The sequence below is a fragment of the Protopterus annectens genome, chromosome 3.part1, assembly GCF_019279795.1.
Source record: "Protopterus annectens isolate FY-2018-M chromosome 3.part1, PAN1.0, whole genome shotgun sequence".
In the NCBI taxonomy this organism is placed as follows: domain Eukaryota; kingdom Metazoa; phylum Chordata; order Ceratodontiformes; family Protopteridae; genus Protopterus; species Protopterus annectens.
In genome coordinates this window covers 471595808-471615310 of record NC_056732.1, presented here as the reverse complement: position 1 = coordinate 471615310, position 19503 = coordinate 471595808, and the positions used below count along the sequence as shown (strand labels likewise).

Sequence of the window (19503 nt, the reverse complement as noted above, 5' to 3'; positions counted from 1 at the left end):
ACTGAACTAGTGCAAAATTGCACAAAATATACTGAACCTACTGATATTGCCAACATCCTGGCAGAAAGATTCAATGCAAACTTCGCCCCCCTCTCACCTCCAAAAGGGCCCACAACAATACTGGAAAAGTGTAGTGTCCCAAAAATCACAGATGCACAGGTGAAGACAGCCCTTTCAAAAGCCAAAAACACAGCGTCAATGGGACCAGATGGTGTCCCAGGCTGTGTCTTGCATGAACTACAGAACGAACTAACCCCCCACCTAAACACGCTGTTCAACCTCAGCCTCTCCACAGGCTATGTGCCCTTAGAATGGCACACAGCAATGGTTATTCCTCTCCACAAAGGAGGGGCCATAACTGACCCTGGTAACTATCGCCCCATATGCCTGTCTAGCCTGGTCTGCAAGGCTATGGAGCGCATCATCATGGAACTAATTAACAAAGACATTGGGAACCTCCAAACACTTGGCCTGACCCAGTTCAGCTTTGTTAAAGGCAGATCATGCCTGCTAAACCTGGTTGACTTCTTTGAGACAGTCACCAAGGCCATAGGCTAGGGAAAGGTGGTTTACACAGCCTACCTTAACCTCACCAAGGCTTTTGACACCATTCCCCACTCGGGTGTTACAGAAAAACTCACCAGCCTGAACATAAACCCCTGCGTTACAAGATGGGTTGCCAACTGGCTTACAGACAGAACTCACACGGTAAGAATAGCGAGCTCTAGGTCTGACTCTAAACCAGTCACAAGTGGTGTCCTGCAAGGCTCGGTCCTGGGACCCCTACTGTTCGGCATATACTTCTCAGAAGTACAGGCATACACAGGAGGACTATGGCTAACCAAGTTTGCCAATGACTGCAAACTGGGTGCCATAATTGACTCTCCGGCTGACACGGACATCCTCCAAAAGGGCCTTACTGAGACAGACACCTGGTGTCAAAGTCATGGCCTCAAGCTAAATGCCAAAAGATGCATAGTCATTCTGTTTGGGAAAAATGAAACACCCACGAATTACCACATAGGTGGCAGCCCCCTTAATACAGAAGAGGGAATAAGAGATCTGGGGACTCAGGTAGATAGTAATCTCTCCTTTGACAATCATATTGCCAAAGTAGTTAGGAAATCCTTCTATGTGGCCCATCTAATTACTAAAGGGTTCACATCTAGAAATAAAGAGGTTATAGTGCCCCTCTACTGGTCACTCATTAGACCCATCATAGAGTACAATGCCCCATTTGGGATGTACCTCACAAGACACTTCCAACAGCTGGAAAGACCACAAAAGTACCTCACCAAGAGAATTACTGGCCTCAAACATATGCCCTATGCAGCCCAACTGAAAAAACTCTAGCTGTACTCAGCGGCATATCGCTTACTCAGAAGTGATCTCTGCCTGACTTACAAAGCCATGTCCAACTCAGAATTGATGGACATGCTCCACCTAAAGAAATCCAAGTCACTGCGAGCCACGCGCTCTAGTGAGCTAAACCTCACCAGAACAATTAATAGAACATGCTAGAGGGATAGATTCCTGTCACAGAGACTCCCCATGCTTTGGAACAAAATTCCAAATTACATCAGGCAGAGCCCCTCACTAACACTCTTCAAGAGAAACCTTGACGAGTGGATGGGTAACAGAAAATACACCCCTGGGATCACTTCATCGGCTCTGCTTGATAGAGGATCAGTTAATTAATCAATGGGGCGGCGAAAGCCGACACACTCTGGCTAGGCTTATAAATGCCCTCAGGTAGATAGCCTAGTACCTACCTATGAACCTAAGTATAGTGATAATTATTAATGGACTGTACAGGCTCCATACTGCACCCCCTGCTACAGCTGCATGGGACACATAAGAGTATGTAGTTTTCCTTTACTATCTGAACTACATGAATTCTAGAAAGCGCTAGAAGAGAATACCTGAAAGTGTACATGGGTAAGTGTGGGGTGGTCTAAGGATCAATTTGCCATGCAGAAGAACAATAAAAACTTCATGATGAAACACTGCAGGTTATGGTTACTGCTGTAATTACTCTGCACAATACCCATTAAATATTTATACTCCAAGCTCAACTGCAGTAGCAGACAGTGACTGCTGTGTTCACACAGTCCTGCAGTGGCAGTGTGCACACAGTCCTGCAGTGGTCAGTGTGCACACAGTCCTGCAGTGGTCAGTGTGCACACAGTCCTGCAGTGGTCAGTGTGCACACAATCCTGCAGTGGTGTTGCTCTGCATGTTGTGGTTCAGCCTAGGTCTTAAGATACACAGGAAGAAACAGCGACTACGTGGAAGTGAGAAATACAAGAAAAAGTCACCCACTGCTCAGTGGCTTGATAAATGGCTGGTGCTTTTTTTTGGCTTGTTATACTAGTATGATTTTATTTACTGGCCTGAATTGCATGGGTGATTTTTGATACAGGCAAATCTGCTCACAAATTATAATAAGTAAATAAAAATAAATGCTGACTCACAAATAATAATAAGTAAATAAAAATAAATGCTGACTGACCAGTTATGGCAACTCTTGCGTCCTCACATTACTTGATGTTTGAATGTCATACTGCATAATGGTAATCTGCATTTTGATTTATTTTTTTAATTTCTTTCCTTATTAGTTCACTTTCACTTCACTACATATATCTCTTATCATCAGTTTGCTTATTAAGCAGTTCCTTTAGTTTTGCAAAGATAATCCTTTTAAGGGAAGGAAGAGGGCATGGAAAAAGTTCGTAGCAAATATGCAAAAGCAGATGTGAAATAACTAATGCAAATAATCAACACACACTAACTCTGGGAAAGTATAAAAATAAATGTGGAAGACCAAAACAAAACTTCACATTTGACTGTACACATGGCAACAAATGCAGGATAATAAGCAACCATTTACAAATGAATAGCCTGTCATTGTGGAAAACAGAATATGAGAAGATCTGTGGAGTGAAGGAGCAGTGAATGAAGAGAGACAGAAAGAGATGACGTGTATGCAGCACTGCAAGGATGCATAAATGGAGTCTATACAACTAATGAATATAGGAAATGTTAAAGATAGTCACACAACCTCTGTTTTTAAACCCTGTGAGCCAGCTAGTAATGAAAGCAAAAGCATGATTTCCTAGAAATAACCCTCCCATTAAACTGCCTCTGGTCAAGGCAGACATGCGAAGAGATTACAACAGTTTGCTCAGCCTAGAATATAGCTTCAGATCTGCACCTTGTCTGCCATTGACTAATAAATCAGCTGTTTCTACATTTCTCAATTAAAAAGAAATTATGTGGGTACCTGTCAAACAGCATGAATATCAAACTCATAAATAACCCTCTCTCCTAGACTTCACCAGTGAAAACTCTGAAGCAATAAATGACACGGTTAAGAAAACAGATTGACATAGTCTCCTTAAGTAAAGCTCAAGGTTCTAGTCATTAGTTCTATGATACATCACTTTCTCTATTTAATAACACAGACTAGTAAGACAAACATAAATTTGAAAAATCCTTTGATGGAATCACAAAATGAACGTGATGCACAACAGAAAAGAGGTACCATTTAGCTCTCAGACATTACTCTAGTCATAAAACAAGCCTAGAGTATATAAAGTACACAAATCGCTTACTCCTTCTAGCAAATACTTCTAGATCTCAAAAGAATAGCAATGATAATTCTTTAACTATATCTGAAGAACGGAAGGCAAAAATAGTGAATGTAGCATGCTATCAACAAACAATGAAGCGATTAAACAATCATAGTTCATACAGAATGAAGCTGCACAAAAATTTAATGCGAACATCACAATGAGCAAAGATGTATTGTGAGGATGTCACAGAGACAATGGGAGGTCTACCATAAAGTACTACATGGTTTCCTGCAGTGAAAGAAGAAAAGAATTCTTAAACCGTTAAGTCATGTTAAGCAAAATATTAGAATACAGACATATCTCCGCATTATCATGAAAGGGAAGGGCTGGGGGTCATTTCAGACCCAAACAATTTTAAACCCTTCAGCCTGAGCAGCATTCTATGTAAAATCAAGGAGACTCATAATACAGCTAATTCAGAATGAAATATGGGATTCACTTCTGTAAAAATGTGGAACACAGCAAAGGTTTCAAAGGGGGGGGGTCTTGTATTTTTGAATCATGACATTCTTTGAAGAGGTTAGCAACACCTGATGAAGGGCTGGCAGTACAAGCTGCTTATCTTAACCTTACTGAAGTGTTAACACTATTCCATATAAGAACTCGGTCCACGTCTCTGAGTGGGCAAAACTGATTTTGCAACAGGGTACAGCAAGTCAGGATTGGGAGGGATACTTGTCTAAACCACTGTGGTTAACAGTAGTGACCTACAAGCACTGCACTTAGCCCCCTTATCTTTCCCAGCATTTTGCAAGGTATAAAAGTGCGAATGGGCTAATAATAGGTAAATATAGTGATAATTGCAAACTGGGTAACATGGTTACAACAATAAAGTGTGCCAACTTTCTCCAAGAAGACTTACTTAAAATGCATACCTGGTGAATTAGGAATGACCTGAACTTTACTACCAATAAATAAAACATGATAAGACTTGGCAAAATAAAAAAAGGTAAAAGGGTAAAATACATCTCATGCTTCTTCCCAGTGACAAGCAGAAATGTAGCATACTGGGGCTTTTCAGCCAATCCATTCTCCATTCACAACAAAGACAAGCTCCAAGTTCTGGGTCTAAAGCTTCCAGTTTTCTGCCATATCTCCTTCTCAGCGCAATAATTCCACAACAGTGCAGCTGAGCAGAATTTCCACTGAGAATTATACTGCTATACTTCTAACACACATTTTTGAAAGTAACTAGATTTCTAAGTTCTGCAAAAGTATTTCTTTGATTCTGGCTAATGCTTATTTGGTGCTGGCAGATTTCTCCAGTTCTAACACAGTTTAGTACCTGAATGGCCAATAGATAAGACAGAGAGACAGGATCAACTGCCTAGTATCAATGAGGTGCATTTTCACTGTGAATTCTCTGAATAATCCGTGCACCACATGTCATGTGAATCAGTACAGCTATCTCATTAACATTAGAGTGATCTGCTCCCTACCTAACAGTTTGCATGCCTCACCAATAGGACAGGTCCCAGCCTATGATTAGTTTCTCTATTCTGGCAGTGCAGTGCAGAGGATCAATGCTACAAACTGCTAAAGCATTTCAATCTGTAGACTAGGGTGTGAACCCCTCAGTCTCCCTTTGCTTACTTTGAAACACTGAGCAAGTCACATAACTAAATACTGCTCAAAGGTCATACCTGAAAAGAGGCTATGGCCAAGTGGGTTTAGTCAAATGAAATGGAGGGGTTAGGGCTTGGCATAATGGTTAAGGTGTTTACCCCACAGACACAAGGTACAGGCTTTGATTCTCACCATTGAGGGAACTTAGATAAGCGTAAATTAGCCCACAAGGGTGGCTAGCCTATTACTAACCTCTGTACCTATGACAAATGAATAAAAGAAGAAAATCATGAGGCTACCAAAGACTCAGGTGGTTATACAATTTTGCAGAATGTAGATGATCTGCAAAATCTAAAAGTAGATATAGGCTATAGCTTCACTCAAGTAGCACTTGTTTGAACTCTTCCAAATGCATTGCGTCATTCTGTTGGCTATCTAGGAAACACTTCGAGAAACATCAAGAAAAGAACCACAATCACTTCACTTAATTTCATTCCCAATGGCCCCATTGTGTGGGTGTGTGTGCGAGTGTATATAATTTTAAGTATGTATGAGTGTGCATATATTTGTATGGAGATATATGCAGCAATAGGTGGTCTGAGTACTCTAAATTGACCATAAATGTGAGTGTGCAAGTGTGTGGTACATAAGAAAACTGCAGCAGGTTTAGCACCCTGTCAGTGTGAATAATAACTCTAGATGATGGTCACTGTTGATGTGTGTGTGTGTTTGTGTGTGTGTGTGTGTGTCTGCGCACGCGTGTGTATTTATTTATACATGGGTCTTGTGAAAAAGAATGAACGACTCAAATATATCAATGTTCACAAGCTCGACAACAAAAGGTCAGCTTGGCAAACATCAGCATGCTACTACACATGCGTAAAACAAAAATCTTGGCGTATGCAAAACAAACTTGATATATGCAGCAACAGGTGGACTGAACACTCTAAATCAACTTAAATGTGAGCGTGCAAGTATGGTACATAAGAAAATTGCAGCAGGGCTGGCATCCTGTCAGTGTGAATAGTAGCTCTAGATGATGGTCACTGTTGATGTTTGTGTTTGTGTGTGTGTGTGTGTATATTTATTTAGGTTTACTATCATAATTTCGAACATGTTTGCTGCGAGTACTTAAAACATTGTCGAAAGTTAGGATAGCGATTGAGAAAAAGAACGAACAAAATCAAAATGTCAACATTTCAAGTTTGAATTGTCGACATTTTTCGAACATACCACCACATCCGGTGGCATACAACACATGTTTTGCAGGGGGAAAGCACCCCTGCACCCCCCACACCACCTGCAACTTCTATATACAAACTCCGAGATTGGTAAAATTCTGGATCTCCAATATGGTGCGATCTCCATCCAACATGCTGAACTCACAACAGAATTCCGCATGTTGTACATTCCGCATGGGTTTTTTTCGCATATACAAACAAGTGCACACTTACTTTCGAATATCTGTTGTCACACACTGCAGCTGCAACATTGTGATGGTAAACTATTTATTTATATATGTATTGTGAAAAAGAATGAATGACTCAAAGATCAATGTTTACAAGCTCGACAACAAAAGGTCAGCTTTGCAAAAAACATGCTACTACACAAGAGCAAGACAAAAATGTTGGTGTATGCAAAACAAACTTTAAAAATAACCTTAAATATCATTTTTGTAGGGGAGCAATCCACCCTGAAACCTCCATACCCCTAATTATATATACTAAATCCAAGACTGCACAATCTTGTGGAAAGGGCATATTTCCTTACTCCATTAAATGTGCAATCTAATACAGCAGTCGACCATCTGCATAGTCAACTAAATTTTGTTGACTAAACATATGTTGACCAAAAGGGTGTTTGAGTAAATTCAGTTCCCCTATACATATACATATATATATATATATATATATATATATATATATATACATAAATACACATGTGTATGGATCTACTTTGCATGCTCAAAAGCCCAAATACTGGAATGTTATTTTCACGAGACAAAAACAATAACTAAAATTTTGAACCGCCCATTTTTCCCAGGGCAAGTAAACATTTGCCCAAAATGTCATGAAAACACACAGTAGTATCTGAAACCCACCCCCAAGCTATTTATAACAACTCTGGGATCACACTATAGTGAGGAAAAGGGGATATTTCCCCATACTGGCTAAGTGTTTACTTGCCCTGGGAAAACTGCACGGTTCGGGATTTTAGTTTTCATTATTTTTGTCTTGTGAAAATAACCTTTGTGTATATGGGCTTTCGAACAAGCAAAGTAGACCCATATGTTGTGTATATACATGTATAGGTTTACCATCACAAAATTGCAGCTGCAGTGTGCGACAATGGATATTCGAAAGTAAGTCTGCACAGGTTTGTGTGTAAAAAAAAAAAGTGGAATGTACAACAGCGAATGGTAATATGCATTCGCTGTTGTGAGTCTGGCATGTTGGATGGAGATCGCACTATAGTGGGGATCAGGAATTGTAATATATGTTCGCTAAGTGCATTCGTGGTAAGTTTACATTTTATATCACTTATATGACCAGCTATACGGTCCTTAAATTTCCTATTAGTCATGCCCGCATAATACCTTGAATTAGATCTTCATTTTAACATTGAGACTTGTTATACAGGGTTGGTTTCTCATACTGAGGTGAATGAACATACTAAACTTTTGAATAAATCACTTGAAAAGCTTGCTGCTTTTGAGAAGTGATTGATAGAAACTAAGAAAAAGAAATTCCTGAGAGACATGACTGACTTTGAAAAAGGGCATGTGTTTGTTTGGCCAAAAGAAAAGGTATTAACTAATCATCAGCCACGTCAGACTTTCAAATGAACCTTCTCCTCTTAGTATAAACAATCATGGTGTGCTAGACTTACAAACAGATATACAGACGCAAATTGAGCAGCAAGAACAAATATATATAGTGGAATTAAATAGTTCAACACATTTTTCACAATTGCTGGATTCCATTGCATCTAATAAAGAAAATGGTTGTATCAGTGAGACTACAGTCGAGGTTGATGTGAACCAAATGCATGCACTGGATCTGGTGGATTTTCCTCTTCTTTTAAATCAGCCATTACCAATTCCCAAACTGAGGACTCGCATGAAGAGCCTGAAAAACAAACAGATGGGGGAAACACCAGTGAAATGACCATTCACCAGGAGCCAGCTGAACAAGTAAATTTTGTTTTAAATTTGTTGAGTTATGTACTAAATGAGTTTGAATATTCTGTTTTAAGTAAAGGCTTGACATTCGTCCCATCATCCTTGATAAACATTTCAACAACGATGACTGAAATGAAATACTTGATACATAATTTAAACTTCAAAATTTGATTTGGTAACTCTCAACAGTATTTATACCGGGAGCTTTAAAGTGTACCAGTACTTATGTACTTTATAATAATGTAATTTTACAAGTGTTTGAAAAGGCGATTGAAAGGGATGTATATAAGTTACATGAAAGTGGAAAAATGAGACAGTTTTATAACTTATCCAAGGATGAGCTCAATGCTATTAATTCTTTAACTAAAAATACAGAATTGGTAATCAAGAATGCGAACAAAGGTGGGGGTACTGTTGTCATGAGTAGAGATTTCTATTATGACAAAATGCATTTGATGTTACAAAGTGATGAATATAATAACATCACAAGAGGTGAAAGTAATTTACTATGACTTAAACTGAGTGAAGCTATATGTGGAATGCATGATATGGGTCAGTTGAATGATGAGCTATTCAACTATTTATTTGTTAGAACTACTAAAATTCCCATGATCTGCAGTATACTAAAGTTACACAAATCTGAAATTGGGAGGGTTGGGAGGGTGGCCTAAGGGTTGGGAGGGTGGCCTAATGGTTAAGGTGTTTGCCTTACAAACACAAGGTGCAGGGTTGGAGTCTCACAAGGGATAATTGGCTAGGCTTAAAATGGCTCACAAGGGCAGTTAGCCTAGTACTAATCTATGAACCTATGAACCTATGAAATAAACCCACCTATGAGACTTATTGTTTCCGCGAGTGGGTGGGTAACGGAACCCCTCTCAAAATTTTTGGAAAAATAGTTAGGACCTTTGTTAGATAAGACTACTACCATTTTAAAAGACACTAATATGCTTTTAAAGCAATTTTTGATTGGAGACATGGGACTCTTATTGGTGAAACGTATTTTATTGCATTAGATGAAGATTTTTTATTTACATTTATCCCTCATTACAGTGGTATAGATATTATAAAAGCATTCTTGTCGAAATTTTCTGATTATGATATAGAAAGGATAACTTTAATATGTAAATTATTAAAACTTGTACTAGAAAATAATATTTTCATGTTTGAGACTAAGATATACCACCAAGTTAAGGGTGTAGCGATGGGTACGCCTGTCGCTAACACATATGCAAACATAGTTATGTCTATGTGGGAGGAGAACTACATATTATCCACACAGAATCTGTTTAAGAACTATATTCATTTTTATAAGCGATTTGTAGATGATCTTTTTGCTGTAGGGGAAGGAAACGACAATGTCTTCCATGATTTTGTTGAGTATATAAATACAACGACCTCTTTCTTAAGGTTCAAATATGAAATTTCTCATAGTGACATCACATTTCTTGATATATTACTAAGCAAGGATGATACAGGAAGCATTCAGATAGAGTTATACAAAAAGAAGATTAAAATAAATAATTATTTACATCATAGTAGCATGCATCCTTAGTTTGTGTTTAAAAATATTGTCAAGAATCAGATGCAAAGGGTAGCAAAGGTCAACATGGTTGATGTAAATATGTTTAAGCAACTTGACAGTATGAGCAAAGATTTTATTAATGGGGCTACTCTAATAGGGAAGTTGGTATTGCATGTGAATATGTTAAACATCAATGGAAAAATAATAATGTTCAACTGCTATTTAGTGAGAAGTCTGAATTAAATACTAAAGCACATGCTACCAAGCACAATGGTATTAGATGCATGCTAACATTTAATAAGAACACTGAGATGGTCAAATAAATAATAAAACAGCATTGGCCAATTTTACAAGATGTACCAGAGTTGAGAAATATTGTTGATAAAGTGCCTAATTCTGGCTATAAGAGTAATTCTACGCTTAAGCAAAAGTTATGCTATAAAGAGCAACCTAAACATTTTTTTAGTGTTTCTATCACTAAACATGGTACATTTAAATGTAATAATTGTGTTTATTGTAAATATATATATATATATAATGATAAATCCATCAAGCATCCTGTTACAGGTAAAGACTTTGTTTTGTAGGCATATGGGAATTATAATATGAGCAATGTAATATATCTAGCTAAGTGTGAGTCATGCGAATCACGAGTATTATGTGGGCAAGATAATAGGAAATTTAAGGACCGTATAGCTGGTCATATAATTAATATAAAATGTAAACTTACCACGAATGCACTTAGTAAAAATATATTACAAAAAGGGGAACATCATAGTTTTAAATTCATGATTTTGAAGGTTGTGTATATGCCCCTATGAGGAAGGGATATAAAGCTTATAACACAGAATGAAGAAATGAAATGGATTCTGAGAATGAGAGCTCATATACATCCAAGACTGAATGACACTTTCTCATTAAAACCCTTACTCAAACCTTTGAATGACAGAGTGTAAATTGATGTCATGTGATCTCATTTTAGTACTTAAATGTTGTAACATTTCAGTTTGTGCATTTGCCTGAAGAAGCCTTGTTGGTGGAAGTTTTAACTTGCAATTTATTAAACAACTTTGTGCATCTCCAGTGCCTTAGTTATGTTCTTGTATCTTTCCCGCACTGTAGTGCAATCTCAGAGTTTGTATATATAAGTTACAGGAGGTGTGGGGGGGGTGTAGGGGTGCTTGCCCCCCTGTAAAAGTCATGTTGTATGCTGTATGTATGTTGTATGTTGGACATGGTGGTATGTTCAAAAAATGTCAACCCGAAACTGAATTGTTAACATTTTTTTTTCATTCGTTCCTTTTCTCGGTCACTATCATAACTTTCATAACTTTCCACAATGTTTTTCAAGTACGTAAGTACTCGCAACAAACATGTTCAAAATTATGATAGTAAACCCATATATATATATATATATATATATATATATATATATATATATATATATATATATATATATATATATACACCTACAAAATTGTATCCATACACACACACACACACAGGGCATTACTGTATGCCTATACAAAATTGTATCCATACACACACACACACACACACACACACACACACACACACACACACACACACACACACACACACACACACACAGGGCATTACTGTATGCCTATACATATTTACATATAAGACTATATGTATGGTATGGTATGGTATTAGATATGGCTAGATACAATAGTGATATGCTGAAAATGTTGAGTGAACAGCAGTTCTATACCCCCATCTCCATGGAACAGGTGAACAGTATCAGTGGAAGGGTGCATAGTATGTTAGTGGATCTTTTGATGAGTGATTCAATCGATGAACAGTTGTTTGAATTCTTACAAGTGACACATCCACTAATACCGGTTATTCAAGGTCTACCTAAGATCCACAAAGATTCAGTTAATCCTCCTTATAGGCCAATAGTAGCTGGGAGAGGTTGGTCCACAGAACCGCTCTCCATATATGTGGAACATAAGCTGAGGGATGTTGTCAACTGTAACCAGTATGTCTTACGAGACACCAAACAGCTCTTGCTGGATTTATATACATTTCTGGGTCGGAGTTCCTTGGATATCATGTATACATTCGTTACGATGGACGTTCAGTCCTTATTTACAATGATACCTAATCTAGCGGGACTAGATATGGTGGATAGCTACCTGAAAAGAGAATCTGGCTTCATTGATAAGGAAATTGATTTATTTATGACACTATTAGAAACTGTACTGGAGTCCAATGTTTTTTGTTTTGGTGAAAATCTGTTTCTACAAAAGGATGGCGTAGCTATGGGCACCTCTTGTGCCAATAGCTACGCCAACCTTGTTATGGCCGAATGGGAGTTCAGACATATGTTCACTAGCAGCCTATATCGTAGGAATGTACCCTTCTACAGGCGCTTTGTTGACGACCTGTTCTTTTTGTGGGCAGGTACTACAGACGAGCTAGTTCAATTCGTTCAATTGATGAATGATACAACTGGCTTTTTGAACTTCACCTATGAGTCATTTGATACCAGGATATCTTTCCTGGATATTTTTGTAGAGAGATTGGAAGGGGGTATTATTAACACCGGATTGTATAGGAAAGCATGTTATAGGAACTCTTTCCTGCACCGACACAGTATGCATCCAGGCCATATTTATAAAAATATAGCGAAAGGCCAGGTGATGCGAGTATCCAGATACAATCCTAATGAAACTTGCTTCACAGAAGAGTTAGTTAGCCTTGAATCAATGTTGAGAGAGAGAGGATACACGGACAGAGATTTATCCGCAGGCATGTTTGAGATTGATAGTCTAAGGAAGGGTAGAGCTGCACCCTATTTTTCGGATAGGTCAGGAGACTTGGGGAACGACAATATGGAACGTAGTACCAATTTGAAAGGAGTTGCATGTCCTGTGTATTATACTAGGGACGTAGGGAATATTAAAGACGTTATCAGTAAACACTGGCATGTCTTATCAGTTGAACCAGCCATTAAAGACGTACTTGGAGATAAACCTAGATTTGTTTACAAAAACAAAAAGAATCTTAAAAGTTTGTTGTGTTACCCCAAGATTCGGCCACACAGTAACACAGGGTTAACTGATCACACAGTACCTTGTACACACTGTAATTTCTGTACCTATATAGATCCCAGTCCAATTTTTACTCACCCTAGTGGGTTTGGTCAATTTAGAACAAGAGTTGGAGGCAATTGCATGTCCACCAATGTGGTTTATTTGGCTACGTGCACCCGGTGCTCCGCATTCTATGTTGGTAAGACCAACAGGTGTCTTCGAGATAGGATGCGTGAGCACATATACCACATCAGGAAGGGCACTTTGAATAATGCCTTGGCAAAACACATAGTGGACTTAGGTACTGACCATACATTCAGATTTAGGATATTAGAGAAGTTACATGATTCTTTCAGGAAGGGGGATTTGTCCAACCTTACAGAGTCTAAGGAAAGTGATTGGATTATTAAGTTTAGGTCCGATAAGCCACCAGGGCTGAATGGGAGAGTGCCAGTCAAACCTTACTTGAAAAAGAGGAGGCTCAAGATACAGCACTGACATATTCTTCATATAGAAAACTTTTTATATATCTTATATTACAATTAAAAAGGATTTTCTAGACAGCACATGTGAAATATGAAATGTTTTATATGTATGTATGCCCAATATTATGCACATATAAGTTTATCATCATAACTCATGATTTAGTTTATATGTATACACAATTTACTACAAAATACATATAAATAAGAGGTATAATGGGAACATATTTAATAGTGTTTTAAATGTAATGAGTATAGATTAGTTTATCTTATGATTCTATGTCATGATTTATGCATATAAGATGTTAGCTGCAGTGTGTTGAGATATGTACTTATAAATGTATTTTCTGGTGTTTTACACATATAATGAACTTATATTAGTTCTTGTTTTGATGTAATAAGTACTTGCCATTGTTATAATTTGAGTAGCTAGATTGCAGTATTGATTTGTGTATACATGCTTATTTGTTTTGTTTTTAAATAAGTTTTTAAAATTTTGATATCTTCAGCAACAATGAGTTTTTACGTAGATGTTTCTTTAAGGACAGTGATTCTTTGAATGTTTTCCCGCCGATTTATGTATTTAAATCCTTTTGTAATGAGAATTTAACTGGTCTGATGAAGCATTATTAACCATTGTTTTATATGTGCACCTCTATTAAATTCTTTTACCATATGAACTATTTGGAGATCGTTATTGGATGTGCTTAACATTACTGGTGAACATTTGACTATCCTTGGACTGTATGCTCTTCATTGTATTGCTCTTGGTTGGTGTCTTATACGTATATGTATGGACTGGTTGAGAAGTGGATTCAGAACAAACAAGACCTACACTGGCAATGTGGTTCACCAGACCTCAGATACAGACTTTTATAGAGGCACTTCATTCCCTCCTCAATCTTCTGCAGTGAGTTATAAAACTGATTACCACCAGGTAACAAGATAGGAGATGGAATATGGATCATCATAGATGCAAGTGATAAAACATACCTACTGCAAATGGAATCACAGGGCAGCACTGCGTGCAATAATGGCAGTTAAGAAGAACTTAAAAGAGGAAACTAAATTAAGGCAGCTATATTTGGCTATGGGGGTATTACATTGATGCTAATGTTAAGAATAAATGACAGAAAAAAACCCTCATAGATGGTGGAATGGGATGAAATATAGGTTCTGGAAGCAACATTTCCATTAAAAAAACAAACAGGAAAGTTGAACAGGTATTACTATTTGTATCCTGAATTAAAATCAGCAATGACAGGAACCAAGAAGTTAATCTGCTCTATAATCTGGATATGCAGTGGGAGGGAGATCCAAGCTCCATATCTGTTTTATAAACTACTTTGTCATGTAAAAAAAAAGAAGTGGTGGTTTGCATTGAGGCTGCGTTATGGCATGTTTTGCTGAACAATGGACTGCATTCCACCATAAATAAGAATACTTCCTATTCTAGTTTGGACACTACTTTTTATATCAACATCTGCCTGTACTTTTTTCTCCTTAGGCCACTACAGGCTCTCCTTCTTCTCAGTTCACGTCTCCCACCTATCTTATCAGTAGCACAGGTAGGAATTTACAGCAACACTGCTGAGCCTGTGGTATAGTAGCTATTCACTTTTTTTTTTTAATTTGAAGGTAAAACTCTAATGACATTTGTCTGTAATTCCAACTGTCTCAACTGAAAATGTGGTAGACATTATTGGGCAAGCTGCTAGGTTTTAATGATAAGCACATGAGGAAGTGGGCACAGCAATATCATCATGGAATCAGAATTGCACACTTCATAATTGTAGCAAAAGATAATGTCCTTTACTTAATTCTAAACAGTAAATGATTAAAGTGATTCACACTGATTAACTGCACAACACACTGATGTGAAAGAACAACATGATGGACTGCTTCTTATTAAAACCATACCTTCTGTAAGACTTAAAATGGATAAGTCATTATTCCAGCAGTAAGCCGCTAAAAATACACTCAGTAAACTGCTGAAAACAAAGCTGGTTGTAGCTTACAGAAACTACTCATTGTGAAGATTTGTATTATCTGTCAAAGCAACCTGCAAGAAGAAGACACAGTTTCTAAAGCTGATTTTTCCATGGGAAGAGTCTTAACAGGGAGAACATAAGTGACAACTGTACAAAACTAAAACAGTTCCTTGCACACTGGTAATTGGTGTTAAAAGCAATTTTACCTTTGTCTGGGAGAAAAGAGGTTGTATCATTCTAATCACAATAAGAACAACGGCATAGAAAATTAGTTTTTGTCCTTCCCAATGATGTCTCTCTCTCTCTCTCACGTGAGTATGAGCACAGCCATGATGAAGAGAGTAAAACGTACATCACTTTTACATGATATACATACATACCATGGTCTCTTCACTTTGCAATGTTATCAGTTTACTAACATTTTCAATACATCAATGCTTAGTAATGGCTTGTAGTGTTCCCAAATGATTCTACAAACATAACCCTTTCCAGTGCAAAATAATTTTCAAAGTAAAAGTTTTAAGATAAATAAATATATTAATACACTAGAAGAAGAAATTCCCAACTACAGAACATAATGCTTAATCCAAGAAGAGCCAAGCATACCTTGTAGCCAAAAGAGGGTATGTGTGTGTTGGATTAAACCAGGCTTCCCTCATACGAGGCATGCTAGGGTAAAGTAAAAGGTCCTTTTCTGTCAAAACAACTAGAACTGGCTTCCACTGTTTTTCAAGGTCTCCTGGCACCTACAATAAAACAGCAGGTAATGGAGAAAAATATTAGCCTGTTTATCTAAGGATCTCTATATACAGAACACTGGTTATATACAACAGCACTTTTTTTCTGTATGGAACAGACTTCAAATTATTACTATTATATTAATACACTGTGTATTTAAGTATGTGTGCGCCATGTGTGAGGCCAAACACATATATTAACACAAGTGTGTGTGTCTGTGTATGAAAACAAACAAGTATGCTAATTAATGTGTATACAGAGACCACATTTACAGTTATAAAGGCATTCAGCAGCATTTTGATTTTAAGAATGCAGTACATGCATGCTGAACAACTACAAAGTCCATGTAGCTGTGCATTACGCAAGTAATCAGTTCTGAGAAGGTATATGTCTGGAAAGTAATACGACAAATACCCCAAAATGAATATCTCTGTACCTTGGACTCCTTGTGATATGTCCCGTTCTGTATGGCTTGACTGTAACACTGGTGGGGGTAAGCAACAGAAGATGTCACTGTTGTATCATCCAGTAGTCAGCCATGATGCACTCATGGATGACATATTTATTTTATGAAATGGGACAGTGGAACAAATTCATCTTTTTTTGGAATACTTAAATACAACTACTAATTATTTAAAATTCACATACAGTTGGAGTAAGGAAAGAATTATCTATCTTGACACCTTTATTTCCCATACAGCAGAGGGATTTAAGTCAAATATTTACAGAAAAGAGACTTTTTGTAACCTTTATTTACATTATTCCAGCAGCCACCCAGTTACACAAAAGGAAAGTCTGGTCAAAGGGCAGGTAATACGGGTAGCAAGGATGACATCCCAATATGAGGAGATGTGGGATGAACTGACTAACCTGAAACAAATATTTATGGAGAGGGGATACCCAGAGAAACTAGTTAACGATATACTTAAAGAAATGCTTGATGGGTGGTAGGCAAGATATAAACCTTTGTTAAATCTTGGCCTTAACAAGACTCTTGATGATAGACTGGAAGATAAGTATAAGAAAGCATTTATTCTTCACTATAATCATCTTTCTAGTGAGGTTAGGGACATTGTCAAACATAATTGGAACATTTTTAAAATGAATAAGGACATACACGACTTGGCTGGAGCTGGACCAACATTTATTTCCAAAATTGGTAAAAATTTGAAACAATTGTTTGAAAATAAACCATCTGAGAATTATTTTTCAGATATGGGAACTATTCGTTACGGCAGCTATAAACAATGCTCACAAATTTCTAAGGTACACAGCCTAGTACTTGATAATATGCTTAAAGGAGAACCTCACCCACATACTCAAAAAACATGTTTATTTCATCAAGGTTTGGTGTTTCCTACATTTTAATACCACTCTGGGACTATTTACAGGTTTTTAAATATCTGTATACATAATTTCTGAGTCTGACCACATGGGGTCTGGCATCTTGAAGTAATTCTGATTTACTCTGCCTCCAGGGATCCTACAGTGCAGTGCTTGTCTGTAAAAATTACATCATGCAGGCCTCTTTCTTCATAAAGCTTCTGTCACTACATTGATTTTATATGCTTACACTTCTGTCTTTAGGTCAGTGAGTTTTAAGTAACATTTCATGCCGTTCAATGACTACTTAAAATACAAACAGTGCAAATGCCACAGAACAGACTTTCAAAGTCCTTTTTCTGCTGCTTCTTTTTGGAATGGCTAAACTGCAGTCTTTTGTGAAGCCTGAATTGTACTAGTTTGATTCCTCTCCCATCCCCCTTCACACCTAACTTCATTAGCTGTCAAAGTGCTAAGGGTAATTTGAGCTGTTACCTGCTGTGATTGATAGCTCACACCAGGAGACTTGACTAATGTACTGTTTCCCTGTTCTAGTCTTTACTTTCTGTATGGGTATGGGAAGGACCAGGGAGCTGTAACATCACATCATGGGTAAGTTTTTAGGATGGTCGTGGTGATATCAGTTTGGAGAGGGAATTGGCAAGAAAACTACCTGTATTCATTGGCCTTGATGACATCACTGAATTGGAGACTACAGCAAGCTTTTCCAGGGCAGGATAAACATTTTTTGAAAGTAAAACTACCACAGTACATTAAGGTACTGTTCTAGTGGAGTGAAACAGTAGCTTTAACATATTTTACATGCTGTATTGTTGTTTATTCATAGCAGGGACAATAAATAGAGAGAAAAAGAACAGGGAGGTTGAGCATTTAATAACAGAATCCCATTGTTGTCCTTTAACAGTAACATAGGTTTTCAAACAGGGAATTGTGGAACAAGCAGAGTTGTATACCTGGCTAAGTGTGACCAGTGCTCAGCATACTACATAGGTAAAACTGAAGGGGCACTAAAAACACATATTTATGAGTACATTGCTGACACTGTAAATCATAAATATGCTAATGCCTTATATAAACATTCTATCAGCTGTCCAGTTTTTAAGAAGTTCTTCTTTGGAAGTTTAGAAATCACTAATGTCAGCCCCAGGGGAGGGGATTAGAGGGCTGGCTCACAAATAGAGAATTGATGTGGGAGCTCAGACTATGTGCAACCTTTCCCCTGGTTTAAATGAACATGTGTCAATAACTCCAGTATTACACATCAGCGCTGACAAAATGTGATTTATTTTTAAATAAATATACTTAAGATTCAAATGTTAAATGCTATTTAAGTTCTCTGGTCTCCCAAGTTTTTTTCATAAGTATTTTATGAATTTTACTATTCTTGAAATGCATTTGTGCAGTGTGTCTAAGTTCAACTAATTACATTGTTAATTAATTTATTACAAATGGATGTTTTAATTGAATCTTATGGGTGACAGTGCAAAAGATCTGTGGTTTCAGTGCTTGTTATTCTGATGAAGTTTCCATTTGTGGGACAAAAGTGCTCAATTTTAATCTTATTACATTTTATTAAATTATTTTGTTTTAATCATCGTTGGATCCTTAGTGGCATTTCTGGTTGCTTGTTTCATTTTTTTCTCAATGCTGCACTGTTCTACTTGTTTTTTTAAGTTGATACTTCCAAAAGTCCTGTACTAGTTTGTCCGTAAAGGTTTGGTACCAAGATACTAAAATGTGGTCATTGTTTTCACTTCAAAGACGACTGCAAGTTCAAGTGGAACATGCTACAAATAATCTTTTTGGTGTTAATAAAATACATGCACCTGGAATCCACTGCTTAGGAAAAAAATACTTCCTGAAGAATGTGTTCTCAGCATTTCCCAAATTGGCTTTAAGGGAAAAAAAAAACAAACATGACCAAAGCATTGTTCTTCAAAAGGTGACATGGAAAGTAGCTAGTGGCACAGTAAGGATGG

The 19503-nt window shown here is 37.3% G+C and overlaps 1 protein-coding gene across 1 annotated transcript in view; it reads right to left on the bottom strand.

Moving 5' to 3' along the window:
- The window catches only part of SNTB1 (syntrophin beta 1), a 1146703-nt gene that overhangs the window by 307930 nt on the left and 819270 nt on the right, over positions 1 to 19503 (bottom strand). Inside the window, exon 10 of the mRNA XM_044066911.1 lies at positions 16049 to 16188. Within this exon, the coding sequence (XP_043922846.1) occupies positions 16049 to 16188 (140 nt within the window). The remainder of the gene's footprint in view (positions 1 to 16048; positions 16189 to 19503) is intronic.